The sequence below is a fragment of the Mercenaria mercenaria genome, chromosome 6 (assembly GCF_021730395.1).
Source record: "Mercenaria mercenaria strain notata chromosome 6, MADL_Memer_1, whole genome shotgun sequence".
NCBI lineage: Eukaryota > Metazoa > Mollusca > Bivalvia > Venerida > Veneridae > Mercenaria > Mercenaria mercenaria.
In genome coordinates this window covers 74,701,847-74,717,825 of record NC_069366.1, presented here as the reverse complement: position 1 = coordinate 74,717,825, position 15,979 = coordinate 74,701,847, and the positions used below count along the sequence as shown (strand labels likewise).

The 15,979-nt window shown below is 37.8% G+C and overlaps 1 protein-coding gene across 2 annotated transcripts in view; it reads right to left on the bottom strand.

The window, feature by feature from the left end:
* LOC123548511 (uncharacterized) overlaps positions 1 to 15,979 on the bottom strand; it is a 71,107-nt gene that overhangs the window by 3,498 nt on the left and 51,630 nt on the right. For both annotated transcript variants that reach the window (XM_053546328.1, XM_053546329.1), the window contains exons 32-46: positions 15,723 to 15,801; positions 14,881 to 15,051; positions 14,067 to 14,250; positions 10,976 to 11,180; positions 9,428 to 9,580; positions 8,632 to 8,732; positions 7,020 to 7,077; positions 6,440 to 6,505; positions 5,963 to 6,068; positions 3,977 to 4,246; positions 2,033 to 2,128; positions 1,478 to 1,609; positions 1,000 to 1,070; positions 524 to 647; positions 34 to 92 (exon numbers count right to left, since the gene is read on the bottom strand). In XM_053546328.1, coding sequence (XP_053402303.1) covers positions 34 to 92; positions 524 to 647; positions 1,000 to 1,070; positions 1,478 to 1,609; positions 2,033 to 2,128; positions 3,977 to 4,246; positions 5,963 to 6,068; positions 6,440 to 6,505; positions 7,020 to 7,077; positions 8,632 to 8,732; positions 9,428 to 9,580; positions 10,976 to 11,180; positions 14,067 to 14,250; positions 14,881 to 15,051; positions 15,723 to 15,801 — 1,875 coding nt within the window. The remainder of the gene's footprint in view (positions 1 to 33; positions 93 to 523; positions 648 to 999; positions 1,071 to 1,477; positions 1,610 to 2,032; positions 2,129 to 3,976; positions 4,247 to 5,962; positions 6,069 to 6,439; positions 6,506 to 7,019; positions 7,078 to 8,631; positions 8,733 to 9,427; positions 9,581 to 10,975; positions 11,181 to 14,066; positions 14,251 to 14,880; positions 15,052 to 15,722; positions 15,802 to 15,979) is intronic.

Here is a 15,979-nt window from a genome sequence, read left to right as displayed (position 1 = left end):
ATAAGAACGTTTAAAATTACTTTAATTACTTACGCAACTTTAAACCTTGGATGTTTCATATGAAATGGTGGCTTTGGTGCAGTCACTTCAACCTGAAAAAAAAAAAAAAAAAAAAAAAAGCCATCATAGAAATGTTTATAAAAAGTCAACAACAGTTTTATTTTCATTACTTCAATCGTATTATTCTCTGATGTAACTTTTATTATCTGAAACATTTTTTATATTTATTTTCTTAAAAGGAACCCATTTAACATTGACAGATTTTGAAGGAGAAAAATAAAACATGGTAAAAGTGACATTTAGTGATCCTAAAAAGTGATGCTTTCTGGCAAACCAGAACTTAATTTTTCTGCAGGTGACTCGTGATTTCTTTAAATGAATCCGAGGTGAAATTTGACCACTTTTTTCTTCTTCTAAAAATCATCATTTAGAACATCCATCTTGCATCAGAATCATACTTAAAACCTCTACAACAGTTGCTAACTTGACTGTGACAAAATCATCCAAGTATTCTTATACATACCTGTACTTCCTCCATATGGCTGTTCTTCATGTCTACCTTCATTTTTATGGACTCTCCTCGTTTGACTGTTGGAAACTCGAGCACATCCTGGGACAATCGTAACCATGCATTCTCACTGACTAGTCTAGAATAGAAATTTATCTTATCAAGTACACACAACATAAAGCCCACCTAAAAGTAACACTGACATTAGGACAGGACAAAACCTATATGCAGTTCCAGTATCATGACAGAGTTCTAACCTTGGTACTCAGAGTCAGAAAACCACAAGACCTGTTTATTTGCATTTCAGTAATTACTTCAGGCATTATGAGATGCCAATGTATAACTCTCAAACTATTGCCAGTAGCTAGATTTCTTTCTTCTATAGATATATTTCAACAGCTATGGAGGGCAACAAATGACCAAGTTTAATCCTATATGAAGTGGAGAATACAAAGAATACACATTTTACCATTTTACCATTGTGTACTTACTTTGGTAGCAAGTTCTCCACATCAAGCACCGCAGATTTACTGTTACTATTGGTTTCAGTATCTTCTAGACCCTGAAACATACACAATGTCTAAATAACAGAGGACCAAATTTAACCATCAGAACTAAGTATTTAACTTCACAATCATTCAAATTTGCTGGTATAAAATTTTGCAAATTCCTTCAAAACAGCTACTTTTTGGGGACATTTTTCAACTTTCAACAATATAATAATATAAATGACAATTTTGTTGATGTAATTAAATTTCATTGATTGAAACAACCAAGAAATTCGCAAGAAAATTGCCATCCAGAAATCAATTTTATTTCAAAGTGTTACAAGATATACATAGCAATATCAATTTTCTTCTCAGCAACATCTGTAATACAACCGAGTCATAAAGTACTGTTATTTGGATGATAATTTATGGGAATGGATGAAAATGTTAAACAAATGAACAGAATACATGTTTAGGTTACCTCTCCAGTGAAATGTATGCGTATATAATCCTGCCGCGTACTTGAACATTCGCTCCTGGAATTACCACTTGTTTGTAAGTCCCAGTACTGTGAAAATGTTCCTGTTGATCGAGGCATAAACTGTAGAGTCAACTGGAAGGAAAGACAATAAATACAGAATATAAAATACTGTAAACCTGTCCTATTCACGGTTCATAAAAACTTAAGTTGACAAAAATATATCATGTTTCCATGACCTTTTCCCGTTTCCCACGACAACACTTCTGATACCAGAAAAAGAGTGTTCAAATCATGCCCTAAAAATTCTCAAGTATATAAATTGGTATACATCAGATTTTTTTGTACTGCATTAATATTGCATTTTCTGCATTTTAACTGTTTTATCCAGAAAGTTGCCATAGGTCTAAAAGTGACTAACAACACAACAACACATAAAATGTATCTAACAACAAGACAACTGTTGAAGGGCTATGGTCAGTCAGAAGACCACTGCAGCAGCTCATACAGCAACACTATGTGCTCAAGTGAGATAAAACTCACAAAGTTAGATCGTACCTGGACTGTTCCTTGAGGCGTGAGTTTACCAAACTGTCTAGAGAAGTCAAACACTTTATACGATACTCTGAAAACCTCTTTACTGCTCTCTTCATTCTGTTAAATATAAAATAAATCTATTATAAGGAAACTATCAAGCTGGTTTGCAAAGCATTCATCCTTTAACTAACATGCACAAAAACTGATTGGCATCTGGTCATCTAAGATCTTATCAAGAGAAAAACCATTTAATAAACATAATTTAGAAGAAATGGGGTCAATATTCAGTGTTACTTCAAGCAGACAGTACTGTTGCAAGTAAGTGAGCAACATTTAATGATTCTATACCTTTAAAAACAAAAGATTTTGCACATGTTTCAGATGTTCCTAAGTAAAGACACCCTTTTTTACATTGAATTGTACAACTGTATCTAAAATCTTAATAAGTGCTACATGTACGATGCAGTAAGTGACATTCCTTCCTAATATGAAATATCCTAATATGAACTAGAGCTATCACTAAAGGTGATGAATGTACCCCCCGCATGCACTGACACAGTACATTGCAATTTGACACACACAAGACTGCATAATAATGTGGACTGTATTTATATAGACTGTATGTATACAGTATAGTAACAAAAAACAAAGTCCCATAACTATGCAGAATATTTATCTAAAAGACTATAACATGCCCCATGCACAACTAGGGTTGGTACTGATCACTTGTGTGAAGTTTCATTAAATTGTGTGCAAGGGTTTGGTAGATTAGGCACGCACAAGATTGCATATGAAGACTGTATGTACATAGTATGTTAACAAGAAACAAAGTCCCATAACTCTGCAATTTTTGTCGCTGAAAGAACCTAACATGCCCCATGCACAACAACTGTTGTTACTGATCACTTGTGTGAAGTTTCATTAAATTGTGTCAAGGGGATGAGGAGAGATGGTGCACACAAGATTGTGTCTATGTCTATAGTATAGTAACAAAAAAACAAAGTCCCAAAACTCTGCAAATTTTTTTTTCTGAAAGAACATAACATGCCCCATGCACAACTACTGTTGTTACTGATCACTTGTGTGAAGTTTCATTAAATTGTGTCAAGGGTATGAGGAGAGATGGTGCGCACAAGATTGTGTCTATGTATATATTATAGTAACAAAAAAACAAAGTCCCATAACTCTGCAAATTTTTTTTCTAAAAGAACCTAACATGCCCCATGCACAACTACTGTTGGTACTGATCACTTGTGTGAAGTTTCATTAAATTGTGTCAAGGGAATGAGGAGAGATGGTGCGCACAAGATTGTGTCTATGTATATAGTATAGTAACAAAAAAACAAAGTCCCATAACTCTGCAAATTTTTTTTCTAAAAGAACCTAACATGCCCCATGCACAACTACTGTTGGTACTGATCACTTGTGTGAAGTTTCATTAAATTCTGTCAAGGGGATAAGGAGAGATGGTGCGCACAAGATTGCGTCTACGGACAGACGACCAGTCGGACAGACAGACAGACGGACAACCTGAAACCAGTATACCCCCCCCCTTACAACTTTGTTGTCGGGGGGTACAAATATGTGACATAACCTTCTTCTAAGATATAGTGTGCTACATGTACAATACATAAGTGACATACTTTTCTAAGGTACAGTAGGTGACAAACCTTTCTAAGATACAATATGTAACATAACATTTTAAGAAACAGTAGGTGACATACCTTTCCAAGATACAGTAGATGGAATACCAGTCTAAGATACAGTAGGTGACATACTTTTCTAAGGTACAGTAAGTGACATACCTTTCTAAGATATAGTTGGTGACAAACCTTTCTAAGATACAATATGTGACATAACTTTCTGAGAAACTAGGTGACATACCTTTCTAAGAAACAGTAGACGGAATACCTGTCTAAGATACAGTAGGTGACATTCCTTTCTAAGATACTGTAGGTGACATACCTTTCTAAGATAAGGTGATGCAAATGATGAGAACATCCATCGGAAATGTTCGTTACTCAAGTTTGTCAATTCTAGTGTCTCCTCTGACATTTTACCCGCTTTTGTTGGCAAAAACTGTACTAAAGTTCTGGAAACATGCAAGTTGCCCAGTCTGTTAGTGCCCGATATGGGATGTGGAATGTTGGTAGATATGGGAACCAGACTTCTATCATCTGGTTCTGGGACTGTGTCACCAGCTGTGTAGTCTCTTCTTATTTCAACTTTAAGACTCTGCATCATAAAACAAATAAAACTCATTTTTAAAAAAATAAAATACAATGTTTTCTTTTTAATTAGTAAAATACTTGTTAAAGAATTGTTTCCAATAAATTACACTTCAAATCTATACACCATGCTCTACAAGACTGAAATTAAAAAACAAAACAAAAACATTTTTAACTAGAAAATGCTTTTGTAAAAAAGCGCATGTCTCCCCCAATGCAAAGTCCTATAGGCAAGAAGTAAATAGGGGTCAGGAGTGAAAGTCAAAGAGACACTGATGGTTGGCTGCAATAGGGATCATCTACTTGGCATGTCAAGTCATCCCGCTAAATTTCAACACTCTTGGCCTAGTGGTTCTCAAGTCACTGTTCAGGCTCCTGTGACCTTGACCTTTGATCAAGTGACCTCAAAATAAATAGGGGTCATCTACTCTACATGTCCAATCATCCTATGAAGTTTCAACATTGTAGGTCAAGTGGTTCTCAAGTTATTTCCAAAAATGATTTTACATGAACAGGCCACTGTGACCTTGACCTTTAATAGACTGACCCCAAAATCAATAGGGGTCATCTACTCTGCATGTTCAATCATCCTATGAAGTTTCCAACATTCTGGGTCAAGTGGTTCTCAAGTTACTGACCGGAAATGGTTTTCAATGTTCAGACTCCTGTGACCTTGACCTTTCACAGAGTGACCCCAAAATCGTTAGGGGTCATCTACTCTGCATGACTAATCATCCTATTAAGTTTCAACATTCTGGGTAAAGTGGTTCTCAAGTTACTGACTGGAACTGGTTTTCAATGTTCAGGCCCCTGTGACCTTGACCTTTAATGGAGTGACCCCAAAATCGATAGGGGTCATTTACTTTGCATGTACAATCATCCTATGAAGTTTCAACATTCTGGGTCAAGTGGTTCTCTAGTTATTGATCAGAACTGGTTTTCCATGTTCAGGCCCCTGTGACCTTGACCTTTGATGGAGTGACCCCAAAATCAATAGGGGTCATCTACTCTGCATGACCAATCATCCTTTGAAGTTTCAACATTCTGGGTCAAGTGGTTCTCTAGTTATTGATGGGAAATGGTTTTCAATGTTCAGGCCCCTGTGACCTTGACCTTTGATGGAGTGACCCTAAAATCAAAAGGGGTCATCTACTCTTCATGACCAATCATCCTATGAAGTTTCAACATTCTGGGTCAAGTGGTTCTCTAGTTATTGATCGGAAATGGTTTTCAATGTTCAGGCCCCTGTGACCTTGACCTTTGACAGAGTGACCCCAAAATCAATAGGGGTCATCTACTCTTCATGACCAATCATCCTTTGAAGTTTCAACATTCTGGGTCAAGTGGTTCTCTAGTTATTGATCGGAAATGTTTTTCAATGTTCAGGTCCCTGTGACCTTGACCTTTGACGGAGTGACCCCAAAAACAATAGGGGTCGTCTACTCCAGCAGCCCTACAACCCTATGAAGTTTGAAGGTTCTAGGTCAAATGGTTCTCCAGTTATTGCTCGGAAATGAAGTGTGACGTACGGACGGACGGACGGACAGGGCAAAAACAATATGTCTCCTGGGGAGACAAAATTACCTTAATTTTTCATTTGAAGAAACTGGCTATTTAAGTATTCTCTAGACATGAATGCTCCATAAAATAAATGGTTTGTCCAAAATGGCTTTGTTCAAAAATCAAGAAAGGACCATAAGTAAAGAAAAGAAAGGTGTCCTACCTTCATCACACCATCACATGTAACCATGACAGTACCGGACCATGGTAACTTGTCGAGGCACTGTGACACCTGGCTTGTCGGGAAAATTCTTATATACATATTCTCCCTGCAAAAATTACAGAACAACAGTAAGTGATCCACTAAGAAGACATAATAATTTTCATATTTTTTTTCTTCATCCTGTTTGTAGATCCATTTCCATTAAACTCAAAGGATTGAAGAGGAGTACCAACCAAAAGTCTCAAGTCTGAACTCCAAGGAAGGCAAACACTCAAAGTGATAATTTGACAAAGTACATTATGTCTGGTCTTCATCCATAACCTATGTTTAAGACTTAGTGCTATGGTCTAAGTGGCAGAAACTGTCAATAAGTTTGTGCTGTTGCTGGATGTTTCTTAGAAACACTTGGAAGGTAAACTGGTTAAAATAGCTTACTTAGAAAATGGCAATAAACTTCTATCAAATAAATAGACTGACCTTGCTTTGACAACACCATCTGCTGGTGTCAAGGACAGCATCTTTCCAGGCCATGCTATTTCAAATCTGCAACAGAACGAAACAATTATAGACTGGCCACACTATTTCAAATCTACAAAAGATATTTTTCGTAATTCTAGAAAAATGAAAACTGCAATATTTGATGAAAGTGCATTGAATGGCAAACATAAAATAGCTACTTCTATTTCTTTATCTTGAAAAAGTTACTGGGATTAGTGACCCACTGAAACAATTTGGGTCCTATTGTGTCTTTACAACTTTTAACTGTTGAGGAAGAACTGGCATCATTCAAGTACTGGTACCTGCACAGAACAACCCATTGGCGGGCACCGGAGTAGAACAGCCGACTCTGATAGCCTGTTGGACAGATCCCACATATGATACCCCAGAGTAAGATTTCTGAACCCACAGACATGCGAGACAAGTGATTTGAAGTCTGCATTAATAATTCTGCCACAAAGCCTCTTTTCAAATTAAGACTTATAATAAACATATAGCAGTTCTAGGTATGAAAATAACAGTATGTCGGGGAAACATGGAAGTAAGAAGAAAGACTTACCTGATATCTCTGTTATTATTGTTATGTATATAAAACTTGTCTAGTTCATCTCCAGGACCTAAAATGCACAAAATACACCTGACTTATCCACTGTGTTTTCAATAGTAAGCTCCATATCTCATAATAAAAACATTATAGCAAGACACCACAAGACTTTTTAAGTTCTTTCCATTTATTTTTTTAAACTGAGGAAGCACTTTGTTATTGTAAATGGTAGAACAATTATTTTATTCTATGGGGTTTAGGCAGTATTAACTTTGATATTTTGTGCATTGCATAGAAAAGTTCACCGCAATGGTCAGTGGGTATGGAACTTGGGACATAATTTTAAGAATTACAAATATTCAATTTGCCACAACTTTCTGTGTAGCAAATATAAACTGAAGAAATTTGGTCTAGATGTCTTTAACTGCCAAAGTCACATTCCTGCAAAGTTTCGTTACATGCTGTGCTAATCCAACAATGACTGAACAAAAATTTTACAGTCCAAGTGTAAATTTCAGACTAAATACATGGACTAATAATGGCCCTGTACCTTTTTGAAGAAATATCTAATTTTCAGGTGTCATGAACAGGTTCCATATTACTATAAACCAGTATTAAACCCAATCCCAGTGGGCCGGTGGTCTAGTGGTAACACGCTTGACTGTCAATCCAGAGGTCTGGGGTTCGAATCCCAGTCCAGGTACTGGAAATTTCTGAGATGCTCTCGAGTGTCTCCCACCTAACTAGAGGCCTGTACTGGTTCTTCCCAGGAAAGACGGCTTCGCGTGTATCGGTGCTATACATTGGGCACGTTAAAGAACCAGACTGTCTATTCACAAAGAGCTAGGCTAAGTTAGCCGGACAAGTCTGTATCTAAAAATGATTTCTCTCTATCTGTTCTGGGGCTTTATCTCACTCTGTCCTTGTCAGATCGCTCTGTGTCTGTACTAGTTTGTTTGTTTTGGGTTTAACGCCGTTTTTCAACAGTATTTCAGTCATGTAACGGCGGGCAGTTAACCTTACCGTGTTCCTGGAATATGTACCAGTACAAACCTGTTCTCCACAAGTAACTGCCAACTTCCCCACATGAATTATCAGAGGTGGAGGACTAATGATTTCAGACACAGTGTCGTTTATCAAATAGTCACGGAGAACATACGCCCCGCCCGAGGATCGAACTCGCGACCCCGCGGTCCATAGACCAACGCTCTTACCTACAGAGCTAAGCGGGCGGGCTGTGTCTGTACTAGTAGAGGATGAATTTTGCACCCTGTGTGGCTGCGTTTGCTATATGTAAAGCGCCTTTGAATGTGTTTATCATGAAAAGGGCGCTATATAAATCTGGTATAATAAATAAATAGAAGTGGGTCTAGTGCCTTACTATCATTTACAGTATAATCCATCATGTTGACATCTCTAAATAATGTATTTAAAAACAAAGGCAGTTCCCCCCCACCCCCTCTCAAAAACGTCTCTATAGACCAGAAGTCTCATTACAATTAACAATTTTTGGTCTTCCTACAGGTGTCTGCTATGCAAAGATTACCTCTACTGTAACAACAAAGAATCAACTGCTGAGGTTTCAAACTTTAGCCCCCTGTGTTATCAAGCTTACATATATACATACCCCTACTGGAACAATAAAGAATCAACTGTTGAGGTTTTAAACTCCAGCCCCCTGTGTTGTCTGGCTTACATTTATCACTGGTAACATTCAGACTGTCACTCCTGTAACATATTCCAAAAAGAACTGTTTGCTAGGTTAAACTTACAATGACATCATTCAGGTTATATTGCAATTTTCAAGTGGGGATATTAATAGAACCATTGATTTTCCAAATGCCAGCTTGACAGTTTCTACACATAAAACAGTTCTACATTCAACACTGGTGAAAGGCTAGTAATTGAGAGAAAGTGCTTTGACCACTGAGCCACAAAGGCCTCTCCAAAGTTAATGAATCTGTTTGTTTACATAAAGAACAATTGAAATGTGATGATATAATATTTATGCTGCTGTTTATACTTAATGCAACATTCAAATGTGCTGCAAAATAAAATTCTTGACCCATCTTTTAAATCAGTAGTAGAAACACCTAGTCTACCAATCTAGAGGGCACAAGTTGGATCCTTCAATGAGGCAATCGTTCTGTGTCAAAAAATTGTAAGCCTAAAGTAAATCCTCCCCCACCTTTCACCCAAATACAGGAAGCTCTTTGTATTTTTCAAAGAATAAATTGGATTGGCATGGAAACCTGGAGCAATGTTAACATTATCCAAGTGTCATTACATAACTGAAGTACTTCTTTCTTCAACAAGGTCACTACGCTTAAATAAAAATAAGCAATTTTTCAATTTAAAAAGGCAAAACAAAAAAACTTTGACACTTATAAGCACAATGAATAATTGTGAAATTATAACGTTACCTGTCTGTTAGCTGATTGTATTCTGTATATCTAGTGTTATCAGAGTCTTGTTGTGTAAATCTCATGGTTCGACTAGATACACTAGGTGTTCGTGTCACACTGTCTACAACTTTTGACTGTATACCTTTAACCAGTCCAACAACTAACTGAGATCTACAAAAGTGAGGCATCAATTATATAACTGTACATTCTGTAGCGTAAAGCTCATAGTTCAACAAGATACACTACCTGTCCATGTCACACTATCAGCAAATATTTGCTGTAGCTGAGACCTAAAATATGCATAAACAGGACAATTTATAGCTCTATTATATTAAATAAAGACAAGAGCGCCGCCAAGCGGGGCAATATACGCCCGAAGGCTTACATCATAGGATGGGAGCAAAATTTTAAGAACTTGACTGTTGTTGCCCCAAAGGACTGGAACAACAAAAGGATAACTTCAAAAAAAAACAAATCTAAGTCCACAAAAAAAATATTCAAAGTCTACAAAAAAATCCTTATTAGGTACAGGTATGTAAATATACACCTTAAAATTGGAGGTACCATCCATGTTGTACCACAGAAAAGTGGTCTCGGTTTTTCCCTACGGCAAATAATAAAAAAGTTTCAAAATAAGCTATTTATAGTAACATAAAAGGGAAGTAATTCAAAAAAAAATTATTCTAAGTACAAAAAAGAGATCTGCCAAATAAAAACAAGAGCACTGCAATGCAGAGCAATATACACAAAGCAGTCACATATGACCTTTGACCCTCAAGTGTGACCTTGACCTTGAAGTGAGTCATCCGGAAGATGCGCTCTGCACATCGTCTTGGTGTGGTGAACATTTGTGTCAAGTTTCTTTGAAATCCTTCAAGGGGTTCAAGAGTTACAGAGCGGACACGAAACAAAGTGATATGACTTTTGACCCCTAAGTGTGACCTTGACTTTGAAGCAAGTCATCCGGAACATGCGCTCTGCATATCGTCTTGGTGTGGTGAACATTTGTGTCAAGTTTCTCTGAAATCCTTCAAGGGGTTCAAGAGTTACAGAGCGGACACGAAACAAAGTGATATGACCTTTGACTCCTAAGTGTGACCTTGACCTTGAAGCGAGACATCCAAAACATGCGCTCTGCACATCGTCTCGGTGTGGTGAACATTTGTGTGAAGTTTCCTTGAAATCCTTCAAGGGGTTCAAGAGTTACAGAGCGGACACGAAATTGCTAACGGACGGACGGACAGACGGACGGACACCAGCGTCATAACATAATACGTCCCTTCGGGCGTATAACAAGCAGGCTGAAAGATGTCTTGCCTTGGTCACTTCCTTTGTAAACAACAAGGTTCTGAAAAACTAGCATGGTCTGTTATCTCTAGAGATAATGGCAAGTCGGTAATAGATTTTAAGAACCAATCAGAACAGAGTAACCATTTCATGAATACAAATATGCATACAGTAACCATTTAGTCTATGCAGTAATGACCCATTAAACTGTAGATAAAAGTGAAATTCTTATTTAACTCTTAGACTTAATTCAGGCCTAAGTAATCTTTACAAATTTACCTGTATGGCTTTACAGAGTCCACTTTATCTTGGTATGCAAGACACAGTACTGCTCCGACACCCTGTGAATCAGCATGTGCCATGAACTCTCTCTCAGTCATGCTAACAACAATCTCCAGTTTCTGTCTCTCATCTGTTCCGATCACAAACTCACTCGGCTGTACAACAACTTGTCCACTCAACATCCGCTCACTACACTGTAAATCTGTAAACATTTTGTTCAGTTAATGTACCAGTTCTTAAATGGTGTTTCCAGAGAGAATCACCAACATACTGTATTTTTCAAAACATATGAGAAAGTCTGTACTGTATTTAGAAACATAAATCAGTCTGATCCAAGTTAGGGCACCTGTAATGATTATCTTTAATTTCAGTTAAACTATGGACCTTCATATGCTATTTCAGCAAGCTTTGACCACAACAGAAAAACTGATTTTCAACCACTGGAGAATACCAAAATCACACATGGAATAGAAAATACCAATTATAACTAGAAAATGCTTTTGTAAAAAAGCGCATGTCTCCCCCAATGCAAAGTCCTATAGGCAAGAAGTCAATAGGGGTCAGGAGGAAAGTTAAGAGACACTGATGGTTGGCTGCAATAGGGATCATCTACTTGGCATGTCCATCTGAAATTTTTCCATGTTTCAGTCCTGTCAGGCCTTGACCTTGACCTTTAATCAGAGTACCTCTGCAATGAATAGTCACCTATGCATTCATCATCATTTTCTTGGGTCAAGTGGTTCTCAAGTTATTCGAGAAATGTTTTACATGATCACGGCCACTGTGACCTTGACCTTTACAGAGTGACCCCAAAATCATTAGGGGTCATCTACCTGCATGATCAATCATCCTATTAAGTTTCAACATTCTGGGTCAATGTTCTCAAGTTACTGACCGGAAATGGTTTTCAATGTTCAGGCCCCTGTGACCTTGACCTTTAATGGAGTGACCCCAAAATCAATAGGGGTCATTACTTGCATAACAATAATCCTATGAAGTTTCAACATTCTGGGTCAAGTGGTTTCAGTTATTGATGGAAATGGTTTTCCATGTTCAGGTCCTGTGGCCTTGACCTTTGAAGGAGTGACCCAAAATCATTAGGGTCATCTACTCTTATGACCAATCATCCTATGAAGTTTCAACAATCTGGGTCAAGTGGTTCTCAAGTTATGATCGGAAATGGTTTTCAATGTTCAGGCCCCTGTGACCTTGACCTTTCACAGAGTGACCCCAAAATCGTTAGGGGTCATCTACACTGCATGACCAATCATCCTATTAAGTTTCAACATTCTGGGTCAATTCGTTCTCAAGTTACTGACCAGAAATGGTTTTCAATGTTCAGGCCCCTGTGACCTTGACCTTTAATGAGTGACCCCAAAATCGATAGGGGTCATCTACTTTGCATGTACAATCATCCTATGAAGTTTCAACATTCTGGGTCAAGTGGTTCTCAAGTTATGATCGGAAATGGTTTTCAATGTTCAGGCCCCTGTGACCTTGACCTTTGATAGTGACTCCAAAATCAAAAGGGGTCATCTACTTTATGTACAATCATCCTATGAAGTTTCAACATTCTGGGTCAAGTGGTTCTCTAGTTATTGATCGGAAATGGTTTTCAATGTTCAGGCCCTGTGACCTTGACCTTTGACGGAGTGACCCCAAAATCAATAGGGGTCATCTACTCTTCATCACCAATCATCCTATGAAGTTTCAACATTCTGGGTCAAGTGGTTCTAAGTTACTGACCGGAAATGGTTTTCAATGTTCAGGCCCCTGTGACCTTGACCTTTAATAGAGTGACCCCAAAATCGATAGGGGTCATCTACTTCGCATGTACAATCATCCTATGAAGTTTCAACATTCTGGGTCAAGTGGTTCTCAAGTTACTGACCGGAAATGGTTTTCAATGTTCGGGCCCCTGTGACCTTGACCTTTAATAGTGACTCAAAAATCGATAGGGGTCATCTACTTTGCATGTACAATCATCCTATGAAGTTTCAACATTCTGGGTCAAGTGGTTCTCTAGTTATTGATCGGAAATGGTTTTCAATGTTCGGGCCCTGTGACCTTCGACCTTTGACAGAGTGACCCCAAAACAATAGGGGTCGTCTACTCTTCAGACCTCATCCCTATGAAGTTTAAATTCTGGTCAATGGTTCTCAAGTTCTGACGAAATGGTTTTCAATGTTCGGGCCCCTGTGACTTGACCTTTAATGGAGTGACCCCAAAATCGATAGGGGTCATCTACTTCGCATGTACAATCATCCTATGAAGTTTTAACATTCTGGGTCAAGTGGTTCTCTAGTTATTGATCGGAAATGGTTTTCCATGTTCGGGCCCCTATGACCTTGACCTTTGATGGAGTGACCCCAAAATCAATAGGGGTCATCATCTCTTTATAGCCAATCATCCTATGAATTTTCAACATTCTGGGTCAAGTGGTTCTCTAGTTATTGATCGGAAATGGTTTTCAATGTTCGGGCCCCTGTGACCTTGACCTTTGACGGAGTGACCCCAAAAACAATAGGGGTCGTCTACTCCAGCAGCCCTACAACCCTATGAAGTTTGAAGGTTCTAGGTCAAATGGTTCTCCAGTTTTTGCTCGGAAATGAAGTGTGACGTACGGAGGGACGGACAGGGCAAAAACAATATGTCTCCTGGGGGAGACATAATTATCAGTTCACTACCTAAGTATTTTATGAGAACGCTGCATTCCTGTTATATAACATCACCTTTTTGTTAAGTGACAAATGCATTTGAGACCCTATTCACATATTGAAAGACTTCTCATTAATGAATAATGCCTTAAAACCACTGAATCACCTTGTGCAAAAGATTTACATTTAAATTGCTTACAAATGTAAGATTTTACAGATTTCAAAAAAGACGATACATTTTCCAATCATATTGCAGAATATTTAGTATTTAAAACTGATTCTTGGATTTTACAAATACCTCCATTATCAATAAAAATGTTTTACAAATCCATATCTTCCTTTTTCTGAGCTTAAAGACATGATATACAGCCAATAGGTAAAAACTAATTACAGTGGACGAATAATTTCAACATTATTGCCATATGAAATACCTTTAAATACAGCAACCTTCACTTGTGCTGCTCGCATTCCGAGATTGTGTACCGATACTTCCTTGACTTTACCGAGTGAGAAACTCTGTATGCCAACACAAGGGAATCCTTTCACACTGGCTGCAGTTGTAGATTCCTCGGAACAACACAATCTACTTACACCTCCATAACCAGCTACCAGAACCTGGAAATAGTTAAAACCAACAACACTTTTCAAGAAATCAGAATCATTTGTATTTATTACAACAACAAAAATTCAAGCTGGTGCACATTGACTTAAAATGAATGAGAATAAGTAATATTTTATGGAACATAAGTAAGTCTAAATCTATATTCTCCATCTCAATCCCCATTGATTTTGTTGAGTTTAATGTCACACCAACACAATTATAGGTCATATTTTGCAACTTTGGAGCTTTTAACAGTGGAGGAAGACCTCTGCTACCCCTCGCACTAGCAGGCATCTGTGTAGAATCAGCAACTTTCCTTATGCCAGCTGGACGACTCCCTCATATATAGAAATCTACAGTCAAAGCAAAATTTTGAGCTGTTGGTGAGGGCAAGTGATTGGATATCTTCCACTTTAACCACTACAACCATGAGACCTCTAAATCTCATTTGATTGGCCACCAAAATCAAATACTGAATGCATTTCAGAGAGGTTCCCTTTCAATTTTTTAAAATAAAATACATAAGACAGAGCTGAAGATAATAGCCCTAATCAAGGTTTTGAACATAAAGAAGTGTTCTGACTTAGCAACTTTAACCATTTCAACCCATTTATTTTAAGGAAATCAACACCAAATATACTTACAGAAAATTTAAGAGAATCAGCAGACGACACTGGTTTCATTACGACTCTACCTTCAGCTTGAGTTGCTGATATTGGACTATACAATACATATACAGGATATATCTGCTCCGCAGGCAGGTACAAGTCCAACGATTTACTCCCTATAGTGTCGGGATCTGCTGAACGGGCAAGCTGTGAATAAATATTTGAAATGAATTTTTGGGGGCAAAAATTACACTTTTTCCTAGAACAATGAAAACAGGATAATTGTGTAGCCTTCTTATTTGGCATTTTCAGCCAAAATATATTTCCTTCAATGATACCTTCTTTCAATCCTGATTTCCAAAGCTGTATTTTAGATCTGCTTGCCTTTGTTTACACATGAATTTCACGGGACATCTACAGAAACCATATTGGTATGTTTGGAAATGATATAAACGGACAATATTTGTTTTGTTGGGTTTAACGGTGCACCGACACAACCATAGGTCATATGGCAACTTTCCAGCTTTGATGGTGGAGGAAGACCCAAAGTCCCTTCATGCATAATTTCATCAAGGGCAGGCACCTGAGTAGAACCACCGACCTTTCCTACTCCAGCTGGATGGATTCCTCAAATGAAGAATTCAACGTCCAGAGTGAGGCTATATCGGTGAGAGGCAAGTGATTCCAAGTCAGAGACCTTTACCACTTGGTCACAGAAACCCCTGTAAGTGGACAAAATCTTTCTTTAAAAGTGTTATATCATTTCTACAGTATGTCCTCTGCAAGTATGAGTTTGAGAACAAATATGTACCGCATTCATTCCTAGCTTCAAATGCAGACAATGAAAACAATATATAGAAGACTTTCAAAATACAAACCAAAATGTTATCAGCTCTGACCATAGCACTCATTTTGACAGCTTGGGTGTCCTTGTTGATCAGTCTGTACCTCTTCACACTGTAACGAAAATTATATTACATACACCGCAAAATCAATATCTTTTTGTGGATTTCCTGGTTATGTCAATACACCCAATTAAATACCAAACAAACACATCAAAGTTCTATTTTCTTCTATGAATTTAGGTCCATATGAATTGGCTGTTATGGCTCAAACCACAAAATTTTATGCCCAC